The sequence below is a fragment of the Diabrotica virgifera genome, chromosome 8, assembly GCF_917563875.1.
Source record: "Diabrotica virgifera virgifera chromosome 8, PGI_DIABVI_V3a".
Classification (NCBI taxonomy): domain Eukaryota; kingdom Metazoa; phylum Arthropoda; class Insecta; order Coleoptera; family Chrysomelidae; genus Diabrotica; species Diabrotica virgifera.
The window spans coordinates 76,636,131-76,659,859 of record NC_065450.1 but is presented as its reverse complement, the minus strand read 5'-3'; the positions used below and the strand labels follow the sequence as shown (position 1 = coordinate 76,659,859).

Genomic DNA, 23,729 nt, shown 5'->3' with positions numbered 1-23,729 from the left:
ACCCCAGTGTATGTTTTTATTTAATAAATTCAAAAGTATTATCAATTTTTAACCCATTATTTTTTTATTTGACTTTAATATCATTCTAGATATCCTCATATTTTGAAATAAAAAAAATTCCGTATATTTTACGAATAAAAAATATATTCTGAAGTTGATGTTTAGTAAAATACCGTCTATAATGTGTAATTCGAAGTAGTTTTACGTTAATGACGTCAACTGCAAAGTAACAAGACACTTACTCAACATACACACTACACATGACACTAATACTCCTATTGTGACTGGCTGAACATGAATGTAAAATACAAGAGTTATTTGATTTTTAAAATATGATTTTTTGACATATAACATACTAGTTGCCACAAAAAAAAATTTAAAAAAAAACTTCATTTTTTTGTTAAATGTCATTTCTGACATTTTTGACCTGGGGTCATTTCCCCCCCCCTTGGTCATCCGTGTAACAAAAAAAGGTTGGTCATCGGAAGGTTAAAAGAATAAATCTTCAGAAGGATATAACTTTGCTGCACTTGGTAAAAACGAATGATCAAGGATATCTTGATATTTGGCTACGCTTACTATGCCCTCAATAAAATGTACAGTCCCAACACTTTGACCGACATACAACCCCTAACCATGATACCATGCCCTTTTGAGACAATTTTTATAGAATGCTTCTGTTTTTTCCCAAATCACATACTTTTGGTAGTCTCTCAGTTTTAAAGTTTTATACTTGGGACAGTTTTCTCAGTTTTATACTTGGGGCAATTTTGAATATATGGGTGTAGTATTTAATGCAAATGGAAAACAGAAATGGGAGCTCGATGCCAGAATAGCAAAAGGGAATAAAAAATTAGGCAGTTTAAAAGCTCTAATGAATTCAAAATACATTTTTAGACAAGGCAAACTTCAAATATATAAAACAGTAATTAGACCCACATATTTAAAATAAAATTAGGTTGTCTTATTTAATGTCTTATTTAGGCATTATATACACAATATAATATATATAGACAATTATATATACTTTTTGAGTTTTGTTTAAAATAATTGTATCTAATTATTAACATATTATATAAAATAATTAAGTATTTAATCTTCATCATCAAGTTTTACATGGTGTGGAAAAGTTCTAAACGTTATTTATGTAAAATATTACTTTCTTGTTTATTTTTTGTGGAGATCTTTTCGGCGTTATGTGTGTTTTGCTTGCTTTACTATAGTTGACCATGTTTTCCTTTCCTTTGCTTGTTTTTCCCATTCTTATATTCCTAGGTCTTTCAAATTCTGGTTAATACCATCAATCCATCTCTTTTTAGGCCTACCTCTCGGTCTCCTCCCATTTAATTTTTTTTCTAAGGTATTTCTCTTACCTCTCATCCTTTCAGCGTGTCCCAACCAACTCAGTTGTTGACTACGTATTTATTTCATGGTAGTCTGTTAAACACTCTATTTATTTCGTGGTTCATTCTTATACGCCATTCTCCATTCTCCTGTATAGGTCCATATATTTTCCTTAAAATTTTTCTTTCCCATCTAAGAAGTTGTTCCTCTTGTTCACTAGTTTCTGATGCATACATTACTACTAGTATTACTAGTATAGTGTTTAATCTTATGGTTGTATTTTACAAAAACACATTTTACCATAAATTATGTAGAATATCCGTTTTCTCCAAAATATTTCAAAATTCAAATTATCATCATTTTTGAGTTGTTTATGATAGAGTTTCCGTTGTATATTTTGAATTCATTGGATCTTTGACCTCCCACATATATCTTTCAACTGACTATCTTGTTGTACTTTCTATCAATTTGATTAATATTCTTCCAGATATTTCCAATATTTTTGTTGTCGATCGAATCAAAAGCTGCCTTTAGGTCAATAAAATTCAAGTATACTTCTTCTCCTACTTCTATTTTTTCCCTATTATATTTCTTAATATATATCTTGTCATTTGTCTTCCGATTTTCCAAGCTTCGTTGCAAATTATCTACATCTATTCCTTTCTTACTAGATACTTTATCATTCCGCCACAATTCCATCCTCTATATAACATAATATGTTGTGTATTATATAAAGAATAAAAGTTAAATAGTTTGAAAAACCTATAAACAATAAATTCAAATAATAACCAACACATGAGCTAATGACACTGTCACTTAAATCATAAACGTCAAAATTCAGAGTAAACAAAGTAAAACAAAAAGCTATATCGACGAAAAGTTATATCGACGAAAAGGACACTTGAGCAGCTAGGTTGCAAATGAGTTTTTTTGGTACTATATACCTAATACATTATAAATACAAAAATGCCCGTCACAGTTTGGACGAGAAATTTAGTTATTAACAAATAAGGGTCAAAAATGAGAGTTTTTTCGTTTAAATCGCTACAAGTAAAAATAGGGTGATTAAATATCTTATTTAGAGTATTCTTCTTTTAGTATTAGTAGATGAGCAAAGGTGTAAAATGGCAGTTTTTGAATTATGGCCGATCATGTGTTGCTTCGCTAATTGCAAAAAAAAAGAATAAAATTTCGAAAATAAAAAATTTGCTATAACTTTTGCGAAAATGAACTTAAGACTTCGATATTGCACGAAAAGTTGAGTCAACTAGTACATATATAATGCCCTAAAAATTTCAAGATTATTCGGCGATTAGTTTAAATTTTATTCAATTTGTTTATACCAAAGAGCTTTTTTTGCAGTGTTATTGTTCAGAAAATAATAACGATACAACAATTCTGTTGAAACCTCTTGAAATAAGAATACCTATATTTTCAAAATGTTTAAAAAAATCAATAAAAAGTCATTTTTATCATTCCGAAAACATTTTACTGAAGTAGGGTCATTTTTGGCTTCTAAACAATTTGAATAGCTTTGTTAATATTGACTGTAGAATAAATCTACTTTGGGATTTCAAAAGCTAGTATTTTTATACGATTTTCAAAAAAACTTTTTGCATAGGTTAATTACGGTCAAAGTTAGCCATTTTTATTATTTAATCCACAGTTACTTTTGTGTACATAAAATTCTCCGGTAACAGTGCTAGTTACCATATTCCTCCGAAACAGCTTGACCGATTTTTATGAAATTTTACACATATATCCTGTAAGATTAAGAATAGGTTTTAACCTATTTTTCATACCCATAAGTTGTAAGGGGGTTGCCCCCCTGAGATTTCTTTTATTTTTTTGGACAAAATTGTCTATCTTAATTTTGTATTATGTAATATTAAAAAATACATACAACCCTTCATTTTCACTCTTCTATCACCAACCACTACTATAACCACTACTATTCTCCTGTCGCTGTGTTAGTTGCCTTACTTCTCCGAGACTGCTTGACCGATTTTTATGAAATTAGATATGTATATTCAGTAGGTCTTAGAATCGGTCGTAATCGATTTTTCATATCCCTGAGTGATAAGGGGGTCCCCCCTAACATTTTGTAATGATTGATAGGGGTATGTATACATAACGTACTCTAAAGGACTACGAGTACATGCAAATTAAAAAAAAATGATCAAAATCCATCAACAACCTCCGGAGATATTAATCGCAGCATTGTTTGAAGAATCAATTTAATTTTTTGAGTGTACGGATTTTAATATTTCCCTCAACCGACCACCAATCGATTTCGTTAGGACGTCATTTTTAAAGCTTTGTTAACCACTCTGTTGAAGATCAAAGTTTACTCAAACTTGTACACATAAACTATATACCTTTAACTTCAAAATGGCGCTAGCTACGTTGCTTAATTGTTATAAACAAAGTAGCTGTGAATTAAATAAAAAAAGTGGATAACTTTGACCGTAATTAACCTAGACAAAAAGTTTTTTTTAAATTCGTGTAAAAATGCCAGCTTTTCAAATTTCAAAGTAGTTTTAGTCTACAGGCAATATTAACAAAGTTATTCAAATTGTTTATAAGCCAAAAATGAGTCTTCTTTAGTAAAATCTTTTCGGTATGATTAAAATGACTTTTTAATGATTTTTTTTTAAATATATTGAAAATATAACTATTTTTCTTTCATGTGGTTTCACAGAATTGCTATATGATTATAATTTTCTGAACAATAACATTGCAAAAAAAGCTCTTTGAGATAAACAAATTGAATAAAATTTAAACTATCTGAGGAATCGTCTTTAATTTTTTTTTGCATTATATGGACTGTTTTACTCAACGTTTCATACAATTTGAAAGTCTTAAGGTCATTTTCGCAAAAGTTATAGCAAATTTTTTATTTTCGAAATTTTAGTTTTATTTTGAAATTTCCGAAGCAACAAATAATCGGACCAAAATTCAAAAACTGCCAATGTAAACCTTTGCTCATCTACTAAAAGATGGATACTATAAATAAGATATTTAATTACCATATTTTTACCTGTGGCGATTTAACCTTCCGATGACCAACCTTTTTTGTTACACGGATGACCAAGGGGGGAAAATGACCCCAGGTCAAAAATGTCAAAAATTACAATTAACAAAAAAATGAAGATTTCTTTTATGGCATGGACTTTATGTCATTCAGCCAGTCACAACATGAGTATTAGTGTCATGTGTCTTGTTACTTTGCAAAGTCGACGTCATTAGCGTAAAACTACTTGTAATTTCACATAATAGACGGTATTTTACTAAACATCAACTTAAGAATATATTTTTTATTCGTAAAATATAGGGAATTTTTTTTATTTCAAAATATGAGGATATCTAGAATGATATTAAAGTTAAATAAAAAAATAATGAGTTAAAAATTGAAAATACTTTTGAATTTATTAAAGAAAAACATACGCTGGGGTCATAATTTCCCCAGCTTGGTCATCCGAAGGTTAAATGAAAAAACTGCCATTTTTGACACTTATTTGTTAATAACTAAAATTCTCGTCCGAACTGTGCCAGGCATTTTTGTATTTATAATGTATTAGGTATATAGTACGCAAAAAACCCATTTGCAACCTGGCTGCTCAAGTGTCCCGAACATGGTATATTTTTGCCTTATTTCCCTGGTGTATAATTTTGCGATACTAGTTTCTGTGAGTTAAAAAGAGACCTAGTATAAAAAGTAATTCGTGAATAATTTCATGCCTGTCAAAAGTTAGAGTGGAAGTAGTATATCTGAAATTTAAATGTAAAAAAAGGGTTCTCCCTTTAATAAATAAATAAATTTTATTTAAAAGACAATGCTTTATTATTTATTTTGACTAGACTACTAGACTGCTAAACCACACTTTTATTAATACATACGAGTTAATACCAGTTTTAATATTTCTGAATAGTTATTGATGGGTAGGTGAGTGTTTAATAAACCAATTATTCAATTGAAGAGAATAAAATGTATGAATTAGCTGATTAAACGTAATAATTATAATATATTGATTATTATTTGAACGAGTCCAATGTATGAGTAATATTGTCTGGTATGTTACATTAATAGAATAATAGACATTGCAATTTAATAACTGGGTATTAGGTATTAATAGCCTAATAAAATATAAAAAAGTCAAAATGTAAATTCGTACAGGTTAAAACAAATTTTATATCAAAGTTTAGGTGGGTACAAAAGATATTTTCAAGAAAGTATCCAAATCATACAAGGGGATCATTGTTTAAAAAATTAAAAAGGGGTAATTTTTGCAAAAAATATACTTTTTTAACTGCTGAGGTAATTCACTTATTAATGAAGGTCTATGGGATTTTTTCTGCAAAGTTGAAGGGTAAATATTTCACATAAGACTTACTAAATTAAATTTGACTATAAGCACTATAAAATATCGTATTTTACAGACTAAGTTGCGCTATGTTATCAGTATTAAGCAAAAAAAAAATTGGTCCAAAAATATTTAAGATTTTTTGAGATATTGAATTTGTTTTTTAAATGTTACTATATTTTAAATTGCAAAAACGCGGTTGTTGCCAAAGAAATATTCACCTTCTTAAGATGTCATTATTTTTATTTTTATGTATATTTTCGATAAATGTATTGATTAATTCAAATTCCAATTAAACTCCCCCCTAAAATGGCATTTGAAAATTACTAAAATTTGTTTATAATTTGTTTTTTTAATAACGTCGCGGGGATTAAGTATTTTGAAATGTCATTTCGATAATTAAGTTCGTGGGAATTTTTTACTAATTAACAAAATTTTTTTTGTCGTTTTTTCTTCTTCTTTTTTTTTACTTGGAGTTACATTACTACGGGCCCTTTTAGGGTTAAATTTTATTAAGAATATCGAATCTCTGAGTTGTAGATTCTAGACCTAAAAATATTAAGATTTAACTAAAATCTCTTAAATAAAATGTGGCTACTTACTGAGTTACAGGGTGTTTTATTTAAAAATTAAAAAATTATTTTTACCAAGTACTCTAAAACTATTCGACGTATCCTTATCATACTTGGCAGAAAGTGTGGCTATTATACACGCTACTAAATTGTGATTAATAAACGTTTCTAGCTAGTGCCAGAGGCGTACGACAGGGGATAGTGAATGATTGACCCTTCCCACATTCTACGCCACTGAGTGAATTACTATTTTAGCGAAATTTTTCGATTCTCCAATACTTTGTATGTAAATAACTTTATTGGTATTGATAAAGCCATCAGTTTTAGAGATATTGGAAGTTTAAAATGAATGAATGAATGAATCAAAATAACTATGCCGTTTCATTTTTAACGTCCAATATCTCTAAAACTAATGACTTAATCGTTACCAGTAAAGAGTATATTATTTACATAGAAAGTATTGGAGAATCGAAAAATTTCGCTAAAATAGTAATTCCCTCAGTGGCGTAGAATTTGGGAAGGGTCAACCATTAACTATCCCCTGTCGTACGCCTCTGGTAGTAGCTAGAAACTTTTATTTATCACAATTTAGTAGACTGTATAGTACATACACTTTCTGCCAAGTATGATAAGGATACGTCAAATAGTTTGAAAGTAAATTGGTAAAAATAATTTTTAAATTTTTAAATAAAACACCCTGTAACTCAGTAAGTAGTCACATTTTATTTAAGTGATTTTAGACCAATCTTAATATCTTTATGTCTAGAATCTACAACTTAGAGATTCAACATTCTTAATGAAACTTAACCCTAAAAGGGCCCGTAATAATATAACTCCAAGAAAAAAAAGAAGAGGAAAAAGACAAAAAAATTTGTTAATTAGTGAAAAATTCCCAGGAACCCAATTATCGAAACGGCATTTCAAAATATTTAATCCCTGCGACGTTATTAAAAAAACAAATTATAAACAAATTTGAATAATTTTCAAATACCATTTTAGGGGGAAGTTTAATTGAAATTTGAATTTATTAATACAGGTGAATATTTCTTTGGCAACAACCGCGTTTTTGCAATAGAAAATAGAACATTTAATAAACAAATTCAATATCTCAAAAAATATTAAATATTTTTGGACCAATTTTTTTTTGGCTTAATACTGATAACATAGTGCAACTTAGTCTGTAAAATAAGATATTTTATAGTGCTTATTTAAAACGCTAAAAATAATTTTTTGAAAATTTGTTTTTAGTTTTATATACAATTATTTAAATAAATAGGGGGTCAAATTTAATTTAGTAAGACTTATGAGAAAGACTTACCCTTCAACTTTGCAGAAAAAAATCCCATAGACCTTCATTGGTAATTGAATGACCTCAGCAGCTAAAAAACTTACCCTTCAACTTTGCAGAAAAAAATCCCATAGACCTTCATTGGTAATTGAATGACCTCAGCAGCTAAAAAAATAATTTTTTTGCAAAAATGACCCCTTTTTAATTATTTAAACAATGATCCCCTTGTATGATTTGGATACTTTCTTGAAAATATCTTTTGTACCCGCCTAAACTTTGATATAAAATTTGTTTCAACCTGTACGAATTTACATTTTGATTTACATGTAGTTAGTGTAATTTTATTTTACTAGACTATAAGGTATGTTAACAAAACCGTGTGTGTAATTATAATAATTGGTAATATAATTAGAACGTATTGTATAAAATGATGATATTTGATTAGTAGGTACACTTAAAATTTGTCCAATCGAAAAATAATGGAATTATTATATAAATAATCTTGGATTATTTTTTACAATTGAGGGGTCCGGCAGTAAAAAATGGTAAGGGGCAGTAAAGAAGTTTTGAGTTTTGAAGTGTTGAATTTTGAAAAAAATATTCTTATATTTTTTATTAAAAAATATAAGAATATGAAGCATGTTAAAACTAGCTGAATATGTTGTTAATACGTAGGCAAATTATGGTAAACTAAATATTTTTTTATAATGATTAATTAGAAAAGTATGAAAATATGAACTACAACTTAACATTGTTTACCTAAAATACCTATTTGAAATAGTTTAACGTAACGTGTTAAGTGGTATTGACTTAACATAATTTGTTAGGTACTAGGAATTCATTTTAAATTTAGATACCATTAAATTTGTGGTAAACATCTGGAACCAATTCCCAAAATGATTTTACATCTTTCAGGTTTTCTAAAACGTTTAAATAAAAGTAATAATATAGCGCTGGAGAGAATTTATTTTCATGTTTGCAAGTAAAAAATGTTAAGTTTTTATGCAAAGTGAACGTGGATGTAATTGAAGAGAATAAAATTTATGAATTAGCTGATTAAACGTAACAATTATAATATATTGATTATTATTTGAACGAGTCCAATGTATGAGTAATATTGTCTGGTAGGTTACATTAATAGAATAATAGACATTGCAATTTAATAACTGGGTATTATGTATTAAGGTATGTTAACAAAACCGTGTGTGTAATTATAATAATTGGTAATATAATTAGAACGTATTGTATAAAATGATGATATTTGATTAGTAGGTACACTTAAAATTTGTCCAATCGAAAAATAATGGAATTATTATATAAATAATCTTGGATTGTTTTTTACAATTATTATTGAGGTGCTTAGAAGCAAAATGCGTTAAGTCCAAAGACGTAACTTTTGAGAGAAGGCAAAAAACGGTGGCCGGTTTATATTGAGATATTTAATTTTTAAAACATGTAAAATATGTTTTAGACAGTGACAGTTGCCAAACTCGTCCAATAGGGGAGACCGGGGCAGAACGGGATACTTAAGAAAGAAAAAATCATAGAAAGAAAACTAAACTGTGTATTAAAAAATAACAAAGTCTGACAGGATCACTTGCTATTAAACTTCATAGAACTTACTTTATTTATAATCCAAATTGATTAGTTATTTGGTTATAAAGAACTTAACTTATCAGTCCGAATTTCCAAATTGAAATGTATTTTAGTCAAGTTGGGAGAGTTCACAAATATGAGTACCTTCGTCTTCATCCTCAACAACTTCGCAGGAATTATGAGCCCATCCATGGCAGACACTACACACTACATACTACCCATCCTTCAGTTGACTGCAAATATAATTAGGTATCCACAGTAGATGCAACCACAATCTTCATCATCATCTGATGAGTCAGTGTCCATCTCGTTTTCTTCTTTAGTTTTCTTTGATTTTCTTTATTAGTTTTAGTCAGATTCTTCTTACAGTTTAAATGCTGTAAAGTAGTGGCAATTTAGGAGAGCGGGGCAAGATGGGGTATTATCCCGTCTTGCCCCAACCGCTTTGCCCCAACAGACATCATTTCAAATAAAATTAGTAATTTCTAAAGTAAAAGATATAAAACGGTTCACAGCGACACAGCAGGCAATATTAAAATTCAGTAATATATCATATATCTATCATATTTGAATGAAAAACGTGATAAAACTTGCTTACTGATCTTATAGCACTTCTATAAATATAACCAAAATTTTTAACAAAACAAAAGAGAACGGATTTTATGTCTGTAAAGAAGCACACTACGTGACTAAATGTTTCTTTTTAATGACTGAAGTGAGTGAACTCACGTTCGTTCGAATGGCGCTATTGCCGATATTATGACGACTATAAGTCATATAGTCATAATACATTCCAATAATATTAAGACTATAGTCATAATACATTCCATGTCAAATCACTCAGGCAAAAAATTTTGGATCTCCGATTTGTCTGAAAATTGGTATATAGCTTCTGCGGGACGTAAAAATACGTAAAATTTAAGGTCAAAAAATCTTCTTCTTTTTTTCTCAAAATGTTATTTTATGCGATTTTACAGTGATTTGGTGTTTATTTAAACAAATTTGCATTTTCTGTCGTAAAGTATCAATGAAAAACATAATATTTTAATAGAAAGGACTCAAAAATGTCATTTTATGGCATTATAACAAGTTATTTTGAATCAAAACAAGTGTTTGATCAAATTTTGTAGTGTAAAAAACGTTAAAATACCGTTAAATTTTCCTCCATTCCCAAAATACATCATCATCGATTTGGCTGAAAATTGGCCCACAGATAGCCAAAAGATAGGACTTTAAGTAGTTAGAAGGATTTGAATTATATTTAGTACCGGCGCTAGGGTATAAGGCGCCCGCCTGCAAAAGAAGCATAAGCGCTCTTCGGTTTCTTTTAAGTTATTATTTTGTATAGCACCGACAGAAAAAAAGCTCGTTTTGGCGCCCTCAAACAGGGGCGCCTGCCTGCAGTGCATCCCTTACAGGCCCGTTATCGCCGGCCCTAATTATATTACAATACCAAAAAAGTTACATGCAGTAATATCAGACTCAAAAGCATATATTAGTCCAGTCGGGATAGCATTTGACCTTGAATGCCGAGCTGCCCAAAATTTTATTTTTCTGATCTTTAGGGGTGTCAATAGTAGCCTAAATTTAAAATCACCAATGAATTCCTCCGTTACGTTAGCCGCCATCTTGATTTTAAAGGAGAACCTGTTCTGCTCAATATCTCCGCCATTTTTAACTTTTCGACAAAATTGGTAGGAACTAAAATTGTTTCAAATAAATCGTATTTACAATTATTACAATTTATTTTTAACAATTTTTGTCGTGAGGTCGATATTTTCGAGTTAATTATACTTACAGTAGACGCCTATATTTTTGACTATAATATTGCATGTAACTTTTTTGGTATTGTAATATAATTCAAATCCATCTCACCACTTATAAGTCCTATGTTTTGTCTATCTGTGGGCAAATTTTCAGCCAAATCGATTATTTTAACGTTTTTAACGTTAAAATAACGGTATTTAACGTTTTCTACACTATAAAATTTGATCAAAAGCTTGTTTTGAATCAAAGTAACTTGTTATAATGACATTTTTGAGTCCCTTCTATTAAAATATCATGTTTTTCATTGATACTTTACGATAGAAAATGCAAATTTGTATAAATAAACACCAAATCACTGTAAAATCGCATAAAATAACATTTTGAGAAAAAAGAGGAAGATTTTTTGACCTTAAATATCTTATTTTTACGTCCCGCAGAAGCTATATACCAATTTTTAGACAAATCGGAGGTCCAAAATTTTTTTTTTCTCCAAAATTGAGTGATTTGAAATGGAATGACCCTTATACACACCGTTGCATTTCCCGTTCTGCACCGAGCCTCGTTTTGCCCCGGTCTCCTCTACGTCTAAAAGGTGGGAAACAATAGATATCATATATATTTATAGGTTTTTATCGCTAAATCTCCCACCTCCACTAGTTTCATTTCTTTTTATCTCGCAACTTAATTGTGTTTTCAATCTTTTACGTTATTTTGCCAAACAGATGAATCCGCTCTATCGATTTTTGATAGAAAAGTGCTACCTACGCAAGATATTCGGAGCAGTCTGTGAGAACGGAATATGGAGGCGTAGATATAACTTTGAACTGCAGAATATTGACGAGCATACGTTTGGTGGAAAAGATATTATCGCTGTAATTAAGCGAAACCGCCTGCAGTGGGCAGGACATGTAGCCCGGGCCCCTGAATCGAACATGATAAAAAATATTCTAACAGCTCAACCCGTGAGAATGAGAAGACGGGGTAAACCAAAGTTGAGGTGGATGGACGGGGTAACACAAGATGCCGAGAAGATCGGAGTCGGCAACTGGAAAATGCAAGCAAGGGACAGAACAGAATGGCGTAGAAAGCTTGAGAAGGTCGAGGCCCTCTAAGGGCTGTAGCACCAAGATGATCATGATGATGACGTTATTTTGCCGGTTATTAGCGCTCTCATCACCGTATTGCTTTTAAGTAAAAAAGGACTTTATGCCTATTGTGTTTATTACATATGTATTGTTATTAAATACCAAATTTATCAAAAACAGTTGTTATATATTTTACCTGTATCTTTATACATAGAGATATAGGTTTTTGAGTTAGTTAAATAGTACTTTTAATAATGTTTTCTTACAAAACAATATTTTCAAAATTTACCATAGGGCAAAAAAGAATATAAAAATGTATAACAACTTGCATTGTTTTAAATTCCCAGGTTTGTTTATTTTAAAAAATACACATGCAATAACGAATATAGACGATAATAAAAGTTGGCATAAAACAATGGTAAAAACTTCGAAGCATTTTTAAATGATTCACATGAGTCACATAAATGATAACACATTAGTCACGGACTACATTATACACGCCAATAATAATACCAATGTATGTATTCCATAGGTTATTCCATATCTAATCAAATACGTTTTGATAACACCATAATCATGGAATTTGCGGTTACTCGATGGAAATTAATGTTTAATGATAAAACTAAAAAATATTACAACCCAGCACTATTTTTTAATCTCAACATAACAACATCAATTTGATACTTTTTGCTGAAACAAGATCTTCAAAAGAGAGATAGCAATTAAAGCAATGTAATATTTTATATTTCTTGTTTTGAATGCTCATTATCATTCTCTTTGCAATTATAATATATGTACCTAGGCGTGGGGCGTGGTCGGCTTCCCCAATTATGTTTATCTAGAAGTTTTTATCTTGGGCCATGAAAATATCAACATCCTTTGCCGACATATCCAACCTAAGCATTTCCTCGAGGTCTTCTTTGGTCTACCATTCCTGCTCCTCCCAGGAACCAATTGGTGCCACCCCTAGATATTCCCTATTCTTAATTTTATTCCAGTCATCCATCTAAGCATTCTTTTTTCCGCTTCATGCCTTCGTTGTTCCTCTTTTTTTAAACTGCCTAACATTCAGTTCCGCACATCACAGCTGGTCTTATGGCTGAATTTTCCCTTCAGTTTCATTCAAATTTTTCTGTCACCTAACACACCACTCACTTGATTCACTTCATGCATCCAACGCTAATTCTACTACATGCATCTCCATCTATTTCCCCATTACTCTATCATTAACTATTACTTTTCACAATAGTTTCACCATACAAAGACATCATTTTATTTGAAGTAATTCCTTATTGTCTTTAAATAAATATTCCAAATACTCTGTCTTTGGCCTACTAAGTTTTAAACCTTTTTTTCTCCAGGGCTTGTCTCCACTGTTGGTTACTAATTACTCCATCATCACCATACATTCAGCACTAGGGAATGTTTCGCTCGTATCTGATCCAACACCAATGAAAATAGAAAAGAACTAACCGAGCCTTGGTGAAATCCCAAAGGAGAAATGAAATTTATCAGTCTCTCCCACACCTGTCTTGATACTAGTTGTTACTCCCTCATACATTTCTCTCACATTCTTTACATATTCACCGGGGACTTCTTTCTTATTGAGTGCCCACCACATAATCTCTCGAAGAACTCTTCATATGTTTTATCAAGATCAATGCATACCATATGAGACCCGTATCTCTAATGATACTGGCCACCTTCGTCCAATTTCGAATTTGAAATGATAAAGAGATAATAGCAATTAAAACTTCACCCAAATATAATGTTGGAAAATTGCTAGTCACCAGAGCTAGAGGAACATTCAAAGTTTGTGAAATTTTAGAGAAAACGGCTGGAGAATATTTGCAATTGTTCGCTATCGCCATAAATACTTGGACTAGATCTTTTCAGAACCTGATAATTGGTTTCACAATGTGAAGTTATGGCCCTGACGAGGCGTTACCTGTTCTCGAAGCATGTAGAGCCTCTTGGAATAATGCCGTGACGCCACGACGTCAGTAAGTAGAAGGTTTGTTCCAGCAAGCGGCCAAACGGGCAGAAACTATCAGCGAATAGTCGACCAGCACGAGTAAAGGGGATATGACTGACGACTGTATTAATGTTTTCTTTACTCACCGACCAACTGTTTGCCGTCGATTTCTGACTATTTTGATTTGACTGTTTGTAGGAACAGACCTAGAGTATTCTGGACATTTCTCGATAACGGAGCCGGAGTATATAAAAATAGTCTAAGAGCTGGGAGCGGATTTTGTGCGTGATAAGTAATATGGAAAAACTATACGGGGTATGTTGAATTAGTTGTGTACATGACTTTCCCCAACGGCCGGAAACCAGAGTGGGGGAAGACGGTAGTTATAAGGGAACAAAGTCGCGGTTTTTATTATTTTTTTTTGTAACGCTCATGATCGAGATAGTGCACCAAAATTTGAGAATAAGTAGGTCATGACGTACCTAAGTAAATTCTGTAGGGGCGGAACGCTGCGGGGCTGACAAAGTGGTGGGGGTAGGGGTGAATATAAAAAATATAAGCGGTTTTGTGCGACGTTCGTGATTGAGATAGTGCACCAAAATTTGGAACTAAGTAGACCAAACATAACTAAGTAAAATCCCCAGATGCGGAAACCAGAGTGGGGGACGAGGGTAGTTATAAGGGGTCAAATTCGCGGTCAAACTAATATTAGTTTTCTAGTCTACTAATATTTCTATTAGTTTTCTAAGAAAACTAATATTAGTCTAGAAAATTAGTTTTCTAGACTTAACATTGACTAGAATAGAGAACAAATTAAGTTTTTCAGTCTTTAGAAAACCAACTCAGACTGACCATACTATCCCTAGATCTTCGAATCATCCTTTTCAACAGAAGATGTCTTCTTTTTATTGCTATATCCATCGTTTACTTAGCTTACCATTATCAGATACAAATTTTACTTCTGAATTGGATATTATTAAACAACTTGCACATAGTAACGGTTACTCCCCTACTTTGGTTGATAACATTCTCAACAAATTAAGGAATAAAAGAAACAGCTTATATTGCGAATCCGGACAACTCCAACTCAGCAGTTATGTATAGATCTATATCATACATAGTTTATCCTTCAGACAATATAGCAAAAATCAATATATTTTTTATATTCACCCCTACCCCAACCCCTTTGTCAGCCCCGCAGCGTTCCGCCCCTAGAGAATTTACTTAGGTACGTCATGACCTACTTATTCCCAAATTTTGGTGCACTATCTCGATCATGAGCGTCACAAAAAAAATAATAAAAACCGCGGCTTTGACCCCTTATAACTACCCTCGTCCACCACTCTGGTTTTCGGCTCTGGGGATTTTATTTAGTTATGTCATGGTCTACTTATTTCCAAATTTTGGTATACTATCTTATTCACGAACGTCGCAAAAAACCCTTTATATTTTTTATATTCACCTTTACCCCCACCCCTTTGTCGGCCACGCAGCATTCCGCCCCTATATATTTTACTTAGTTACGTCATGACCCACTCATCCCCAAATTTTGGTGCACTATCTCGATCATGAGCGTCACAAAAAATAATAAAAACCGCCACTTAGACCCCTTAAAACTACCGTCGCCGCCACTCTGGTTTCCGGCCGTTGGGGAAAGTCATGTAAACAACTAATTCAACATATCCCCGTATAGTTTTTCCATATTACTTATCACGCACAAAATCCGCTTCCATCTCTCCGACTAAAAGAATAATTTAGATTTTAAAATCAGTTTTGAAATGTATTGTATTGTCAAGTCTAATAATAAGCGTGTATAAATTTGTAATCAAAATGTATTATATAAATTAATTATTTTTTAGTGTTAGTATAAATAAATTAAAATATTCAAATATACGAATAAAAAAATACAACAATACTTAAAAACAAGAGTGCTTGACCAGTGCATACTCCCAATTCTCACATATGCATGCCAAACTTGGACCTTGACCTAAGCAAACATGAATAAAATAATTAAGACACAAAGAGCCATGGAGAGAGCAATGTTAGGAATAAAATTAACAGACAAAAAGTAAAACAACTGGGTAAGAAATAAAACATAAGTCAAAGACGCAGGACAACATTAGCCAAGCTAAAATGGATCTTCGCAGGTCATAACGCCAGACAAACGGACAATAGGTGGAATACCAAGATACAACAATGGAGACCATGGACAGGAAAAGGGGAAGATTGGGAAAATGAGAGATGACATTAAAAATATAGGAGGAACGCACTGGAAACAGAAGCGAATGGAGGAAACTGGGGGAAGCCTATGTTTAAAATTGGACGAATTAAAGGGCAAAAAAGAAGTGTTTAAAAATAATATTTTTTTTCTAAACATAACATATTTGTTTCAGAATGCTCCAGAAGATGTCGAATCACAACAACGTAGAATGCCCCGCATTCTTATTTTTCCAGCCGGTGCACGACCCCACAGGGTTACGACAGTTACTACCCTCTGTCTCCTTCTGACCGCTCTTACAGTCGTAGGAATAGGTATCGTAGGAGGCAAAATTCTGTACGACCAGTACATCAGAGTAGCACATAAACGGTTTGAAGGATGGGCTCAGATTCCAATGTGAGTACCTATGAGTTTTCACTTAGATGTTATTATTGGTCCTTAAATGTTACATAAAATAATAGGGAATGTTTCAAAAAAGCCGAACTCTTACTTCATATAAATATTATCCTACACTTCTCCAAGAAATTAACGCATCACCTAAAAATAGGTCATTTTTGATGTCTCGAATTTCCTAAACCTGTCCAATTTAAGTGATTTTTTATAACATGTCATAGCATTATTCTTTAACAATATCGCTGTAATAATATTGTTGCTAGACAGGTAAATTGTCATTGTATACCGGATGTACCAAACAAACTGTGATTTTTTCTCAAAGTTTGCGTGACCCTGTGGAATATTCTAGCATTGATAAAATGCTAAAATTAAAACCCAACTATAGCCTCATGTTTTCTTAACATTGTGTTTTTTGATTCATCACTTATGTTGGATAATAAGAAAGTTAGGTACTTTAACAACTAGCCTTGTTTTTCGTCAATACAGGGTGTTTTTAAATAAGTATGTATGGCAAACCTTAAGGGATAATTCTGCAAGAGAAAAGAATGACAGTTTGCTTTATTAACGTATGTCCGCAAATGCTTCGTTTCCGACATAGCGGGTGTTGAATTTTTTCTTACAAACTGACGATTTATTTATTGCTCTAAAACCGGATAAGATATGCAAATAAAATTTGGTAGGTTTTAAGAGGTAGTTATTGCGCATTTTTAATATACATTTAGGAATTTAATATTCACCATTAGCGCGCATACTGGTAATATGACTCTTATGTTGCTCCAATGGTGAACATAAAATAATTCTTAATTGTGTGTCAAAAAATGCACAATAACTACCTCTTAAAACCCACCAAATTGCATTTGCATATATCAACCGGCTTTACAGCAATAAATAAATCGTCAGTTTGTAAGAAAAATTTTAACACCCCCTATTTCGGAAACGAAGCATTTGCGGACATACATTTATCAAGCAAACGGTCATTATTTTTCACGCAGAATTGCCCCTTAAACTTCTAAATACTTATTTAAAAACACCCTGTATTAATGAAAAACAATGCTCGTTGTTAAAGTACCTAACTTTTTTATTATCCAACATAAAAGAAAACATGAGGCTATAATTGAGTGTTAAATTTAGTATTTTATCAATGCTAAACTTAAAGAAAAAATCATAATTTACCTGTCTAATAGCAACAATTTTATTACAGCGATATTGTTCAAGAATAAGGCTACAACATATTAAAAAAATCACTTAAATCGGAAGACGTATAGGAAATTCGAGACATCAAAAATGACCAATTTTTAAAATGGTGCGTTAATTTCGTGGAGAAATGTAGTTGAGTCAAATAAACCATCGCCAAAATTAGCGTATATGTACTTATACATTTACGTAAAGATTTGATTAAGGATGTAGATTTCCTTAATTTAATATGGGGCTTGGACAGTACAACATTTTTGAAACTTTAGTTTCACATATGTCATTTAATTATATATTTCTGACCAGTGAATGACTCGAAACTATTTGTTTATGAAAGAAAGGATGTACATAATATGATAATTATATCTATAATAATATTATGTGTTTGGTGTTGTCTGGCGATTGCATACGTAATATTATTAGATCTGATCTGGCGTACCAAAAAAAGTTGATTAATAGCAAGCTGAAAATTTGTTAATAGCTTAAGGGTGTCTAATCGGACCAACTTTGATGCATGGGAACACTGGAATAGGGGAAGTTTTAATTGTGGAACAGGTTCAAAATTTGGAATGTCTGACTACGAAAACGTTCCATATATTTTGTCGGACAGAACTTTCAATTGATTTGTTACCACTTCATTAAACTCTCATGCAAAAATCAGACTGGTGTTTATCGCCAACTGGGCATTTTAATGAGTAGAACACGAAGAACATGTCAAGTGACAGGAATCATGTTGGTTAGTAGTAGCAGTCTGATTTTTTCAATGAGAGTTGAATGAGAGTAATGAAAGGGTAACAAATCAGTTATTGGATGTTCGGTCCGAAAAAATTCATGGGACGTTTTCGTAATCTGACGTTCCCAATTTTTTAACTGTTCGACTTGTCCGACTAGACACCGTTAAGCTATTAAACAAATTTCCAGCTTGCTATTTCAACTTTTTTTGGTACGCGCGATCCAGGCTTATATGTAAAATACATACTAAAAATTCCATATCTATAATTTAATCACTGCTAACTTGATACTGCTGTGTGGGACAGATGTGTCTTTAAACTTACTGTTTGCGTTTACAACTTGGAAACTACTTATAAAATCAAATTGTTTTATTTTATTATGTAAGTATGTAGTAACAAGCGGTGTATTAAAACAATTTTTATCACAAAACTTTGATGTTATTGAAGTTATTGAATTCTCTCTTTTAGTTCAATTATTACACTACACCTTAACCCTCCACTGTGCGAAACAGAACTGCAGATCATCTTCTGTTGGCTCGTGGAGGGTTACTTTTAAGTAGGATTTGATTTTTGAGAGCAGGTAGAAGTCACAAGTTGCTAAATCTACCGACTAGGCTGATGTTCATGACTCTGATCCGCTTTTTGGCCAAAATAGTCCTTCTTGATAGAATGCGCGTTGTCGTGATGGAGAAGAATTCTCTTTCCACGTTTCTTCTTCTTCTTCTTCTTCTTCTTGTAATAGGACTATGTCCTGTTTCGTCTGTTACAGTCTTTGCTGCGATCCGGAGCTCCAACTCTCGTACCATCGTTTTTTGGGTCTTCCTATGGGTCGCTTGGTGTTGGGCTTCTGTGTTTTCCGTCCGATCTACGTGGTCTCTTCACATGCGTCGTCGCGCTCTTGTCCATCTCACTACGTCTTGAACGCCTAGCTCTCTCAATGTGTCTTCGTTTCGTATTCTATCTCTGAGTGTGATACCTCTTATGGATCTTAGGGTTTTCATCTCTGTTGTTCTCATTATTTGTTTGGTCTTTGTTGTCTCGGCCCTTGTCTCAGCTGCTTATGTCAGTACGGGTCTAACACATGTCTTATAAATGCGGACTTTGCTTTCGGTGCTCATATATTTATTCCGCGTTTATTCCGTATTTATTTCCACGTTTCGAGCTTCTTTTTGCGCATTTTTCTCGAGTCTGTAAAACTTCTAAATCCATCCATCCAATGGCACTACATCCCAAATCGAGCCTTGGCCTCCTTCAACAAGCTTCTCCAATCATTTCGATTTACCGCTGTTCTTTTCCATGAACGCGTTCCCAGGAAGTTCCTGGCATCCTCATCGACTTCGTCTTCCCATCTCTTTTTAGGTCTTCCAACAGGTCTTTTTCCCTGCATTCTTGCATTTAGCAATTTTCTGGGGATTCTATTCTCATGCATGCGGACCACGTGCCCTGCCCACCGTAATCTCTGCAGTTTAGTGTATTGTGCTAGAGTTGGTTCGCTATATTGCTCGTATATTTCTCTATTATACCTAATTCGCCAGTTGTTATTTGCACTTATTGGGCCCAGTATCCTACGTAATATTTTTCTTTCAAACACATCTAATGCATTGGCAGATTTCTGTGTCACCACCCATGTTTCCCAGCCATAACTTACTATGGGCCCGATTATTATTTTATAGACCCGGAGTTTTGTTTTCCGGTGTACGTCTCTCGATTTGAATGTGGCCCATCGCGAAATAGGCTTTTTTTGCCAGCACAAGCCTTCTATTTATTTCCGGTTCTTCTGCATTGCTTGCGACCAGATCCATTCCTAGGCAGGTGAATCTATTCACATGTTCTATATCGTCAATAAAGTGTTGTTGCGCGGGTCTATTTGATCTGGTTTGTATGAGTAGTTTTGTTTTATTTGTATTTATTGCTAGCCCTACTGCTTCCGCACTCTGTTTCAACTCAACGTAGGTTTCTTCCGCTGCATTCATTGTTCTGCTCATTATGTTTATATCATCTGCGTATGCTGCTAATTGGGTAGATTTGTTTGTAAGTATGTTATTTCCGCTCACCGTCAGCCGTCTAATTACATTTGTCTGTGATCTGTCCGTGATCGTGTCCATGTCCGTGATCTGTCCTTGAATACATACCTGTTCTTCTGTTTCTGCCATTGTCATTTGCACTAGTCTTATTAATTTTGATGGTATGCCAAATTCTTCCAATATATTAGGTAGAATTGTTCTATCTATTGAATCATAGGCTTGTTTAAAATCTACAAAGAGATTGTAAACGTCCATGTCATATTCCCATGCTTTGGCTAGTATTTGTTTAACTGTAAATAGTTGGTCAATGGTAGATCTATTTTGCCTAAACCCTGCTTGATATTTCCCGATGATTTTTTCTGTGAGAAGTTGAAGTCTTCGATTAAGGATGTTTGTGAATATTTTGTATCCCGAACAAAGTAAAGAGATGCCTCTATAATTCTGACACAACAGTTTGTCTCCTTTTTTTTTGAATAGGGCAGATTATACTTTTCTTCCATTGTTGGGGGATTTCTTCTTCTATCCATATCTCTCGTATTAGCTGGTGCATCTGTTGTGTCAAATTCCTTCCTCCTTGCTTGAGTAGTTCTGCCGGTATTTTATATATTCCCGGTGCTTTATGGCTTTTTTGTATGTGGATTGCCGCTTGGACCTCCTCTAGCGTCTAGTTAATTCATTTTCTTCTCCATCTTCCCCCAGCTCTTGTTGTTGTACATCCTGCCGTGCCTGCTGCTGCCTCTGTTGTTGTAATGGTGGTTGTGCCCCTTTATTTAATACTTCCTTAAAATATGTCATCCAGGTTATCTTAATTTCGTCCATATCGCTAATGATTTCACCCTTCTTATTTTTGCAGAGGCTAGTCTTCGGTTTGTATCCCTGTCTTAAATGTTTGATAAATTGGTATGCACTACGTGTTTCGTTTTCCTTAAACTCCCTCTCTATGTTTAGTATCCGTTGGTTTTCGTACTTTCTCTTTTTCTGCCTGCACAGTTTATCTGCTCTTCGTCTTTTGTTCTCAAATTCTGTTTTTCTCTCTAGTACGTCTGAGTATGTAATTCTTATGTGCTTCATTTCTTTCCTGTATAGCTTGTTTGCATTCTTCATCGAACCATGTTTCTTCTCTCCGTTGTGTCTTTGTTCCTAGGACTTCTTTCGCTGTGTTTAGTATGATACTGCTTATGTTGTTCCATTGATTTCTATTGTGGAGTCTGCTCTGTTTTCTTCTAGTAATTTTTCATCCACTGTTCTCTCAAATCTTTCTTGTACCTCAGAGACTTTTAGGTTATCTAAGTTTAGTTTTTCTTGTTGTGGATATTTTTCCTTTACCTGTCGACTGATTTTGCATCTAAACCCTGTCTGTACTAGTAGATGGTCTGAGTCACAGCTTGCGCCACGTCTGCTTTTTACATCTAATATACTCGTCGCCATTCTTTTTTCAGTCAGTATATGGTCTATTTGATTTATTGTGTTTCCGTCAGGTGATATCCGTATGTATGTCCCAATGTGGGAAGCATGTCGAACTGATAATCATATTCTTTCCAGCTGCGAAATCTATTAGAAACTGACAATTCTCATTTGTGTCTCTATGCAAACTATGTTTCCCTATTACCCCTATGTATTCTTCTTCTTTTCCGATCTTGGCGTTTGTGTCGCCTATCACCATTTTAATGTCGTTTCTTGGTATTGAGTCATAGATTTGTTCTAGATATTGATAAAAGGCTACCTTAGTGTCTTCTTCCTGTTCATTTGTGGGACAGTGAACATTTATAACGGTTATGTTAAAGAAATGCGTTTTTATCCCAAGCTTGCAGATTCTTTCATTGATGGCTTGAAAATATGTTATCAGGTGCTTCATTTTATTATCTACGATAAAGGCTACTCCGAATTCTTTATTTCCTTCATCTTTACCGCTATACAATATAGTGTGTGTTTTAGTTTCCCGGATACCTTTTCCCAACCATTTAGTTTCTTGTACTGCAGTGATTCCTATTTTATATCTTTTCAGTTCGTGTAGAAGGATCCTCTGTGCTCCTGGTCTATTTAGCGTTCTGACATTCCATGTACCCAGCATAAATTCCATATTCCGTTGCCAAAGTCGTCGTCTTGATATCCGTCCATTCCGAGGCCTATTTGAAGGTTTCGTAGTAGTACTTTTTTACAAGAATAGGTTACTGGCCCATCGCCCAACACCCTTTTCGGAGGACCATTTCTCCTTTCCTCGTCAGCCCTGACCCTACTTTCCACTGGGGTTGGTTACCCAATCTCCGGTAAGGTTGCTCAGGTTCTCCGGGGTTCACCCGTGCAGCCCAAGCCGCACTTCGTGGAGGAGAGACTAGAGATGCTAACTGGAAACAGCATCATGTATTGCGCTTCACTACCCCATTTGAGCCCTTCTAAAACTTCTAAATAGCAATGTTTATTAACTGTCTGATTAGCACTCATTACATATATATGAACTACATCACTTATATGGCAGAAAACATTCAGCATTATTGCTTGATATATTTCTATTATGTTCTGTTGTTTCCCTCCAATACTCATGTACTGATTTTTTATATTTACCTCCATAGAGTCTGTACTGACAGTACAGTACTGTCCTGATAAAGTCTAGTGTCACAATCGTAGGGGCTACGTTTGTTACACTATTTTTTATTTTGTGTAAGATACTAGGTGTGTTTGAAACATTCACTATAATTTTACAATGTAACGCTGAATCAAGACAAGACAATATTGCAATTCAAAAATTAATATTTTAATTTCATTACATCACAATAATATAATTTAAATTGGAGGCTAACGACTTAGGGCCGGTTGTTCGAACGCTAATCAACATTGATCACTATCAAATACTTAATTACTGTCACAACTGTCAATGTCAACTTTGGTTGGGTTGACGAAAACATAATTATTGTTGACAATTATGAAATTAGTTAATCAATTATGTTAATAATTGTTATGTTAATTGACTAACTAATCTCATAATTATAATTAACTATGTTTTCAGCAACCCAACCAAAGTTGACATTGACAGTTGTGACAGTAATTAAATATTTGATAGTGATCAATGTTGATTAGCGTTCGAACAACCGGCCCTTTGTCATTCATACTTTTATTACATAAATAATATTGATGTTTAGATTTGCAATATGTTTGAATGCGATTTTCAGTTATTTTTTTTAGT

The 23,729-nt window shown here is 33.0% G+C and overlaps 1 protein-coding gene across 2 annotated transcripts in view; it reads left to right on the top strand.

Moving 5' to 3' along the window:
- The window catches only part of LOC126889324 (integral membrane protein 2C), a 94,590-nt gene that overhangs the window by 19,195 nt on the left and 51,666 nt on the right, over window positions 1-23,729 (top strand). For both annotated transcript variants that reach the window (XM_050657551.1, XM_050657550.1), the window contains exon 2: window positions 16,385-16,605. In XM_050657551.1, the coding sequence (XP_050513508.1) occupies window positions 16,385-16,605 (221 nt within the window). The remainder of the gene's footprint in view (window positions 1-16,384; window positions 16,606-23,729) is intronic.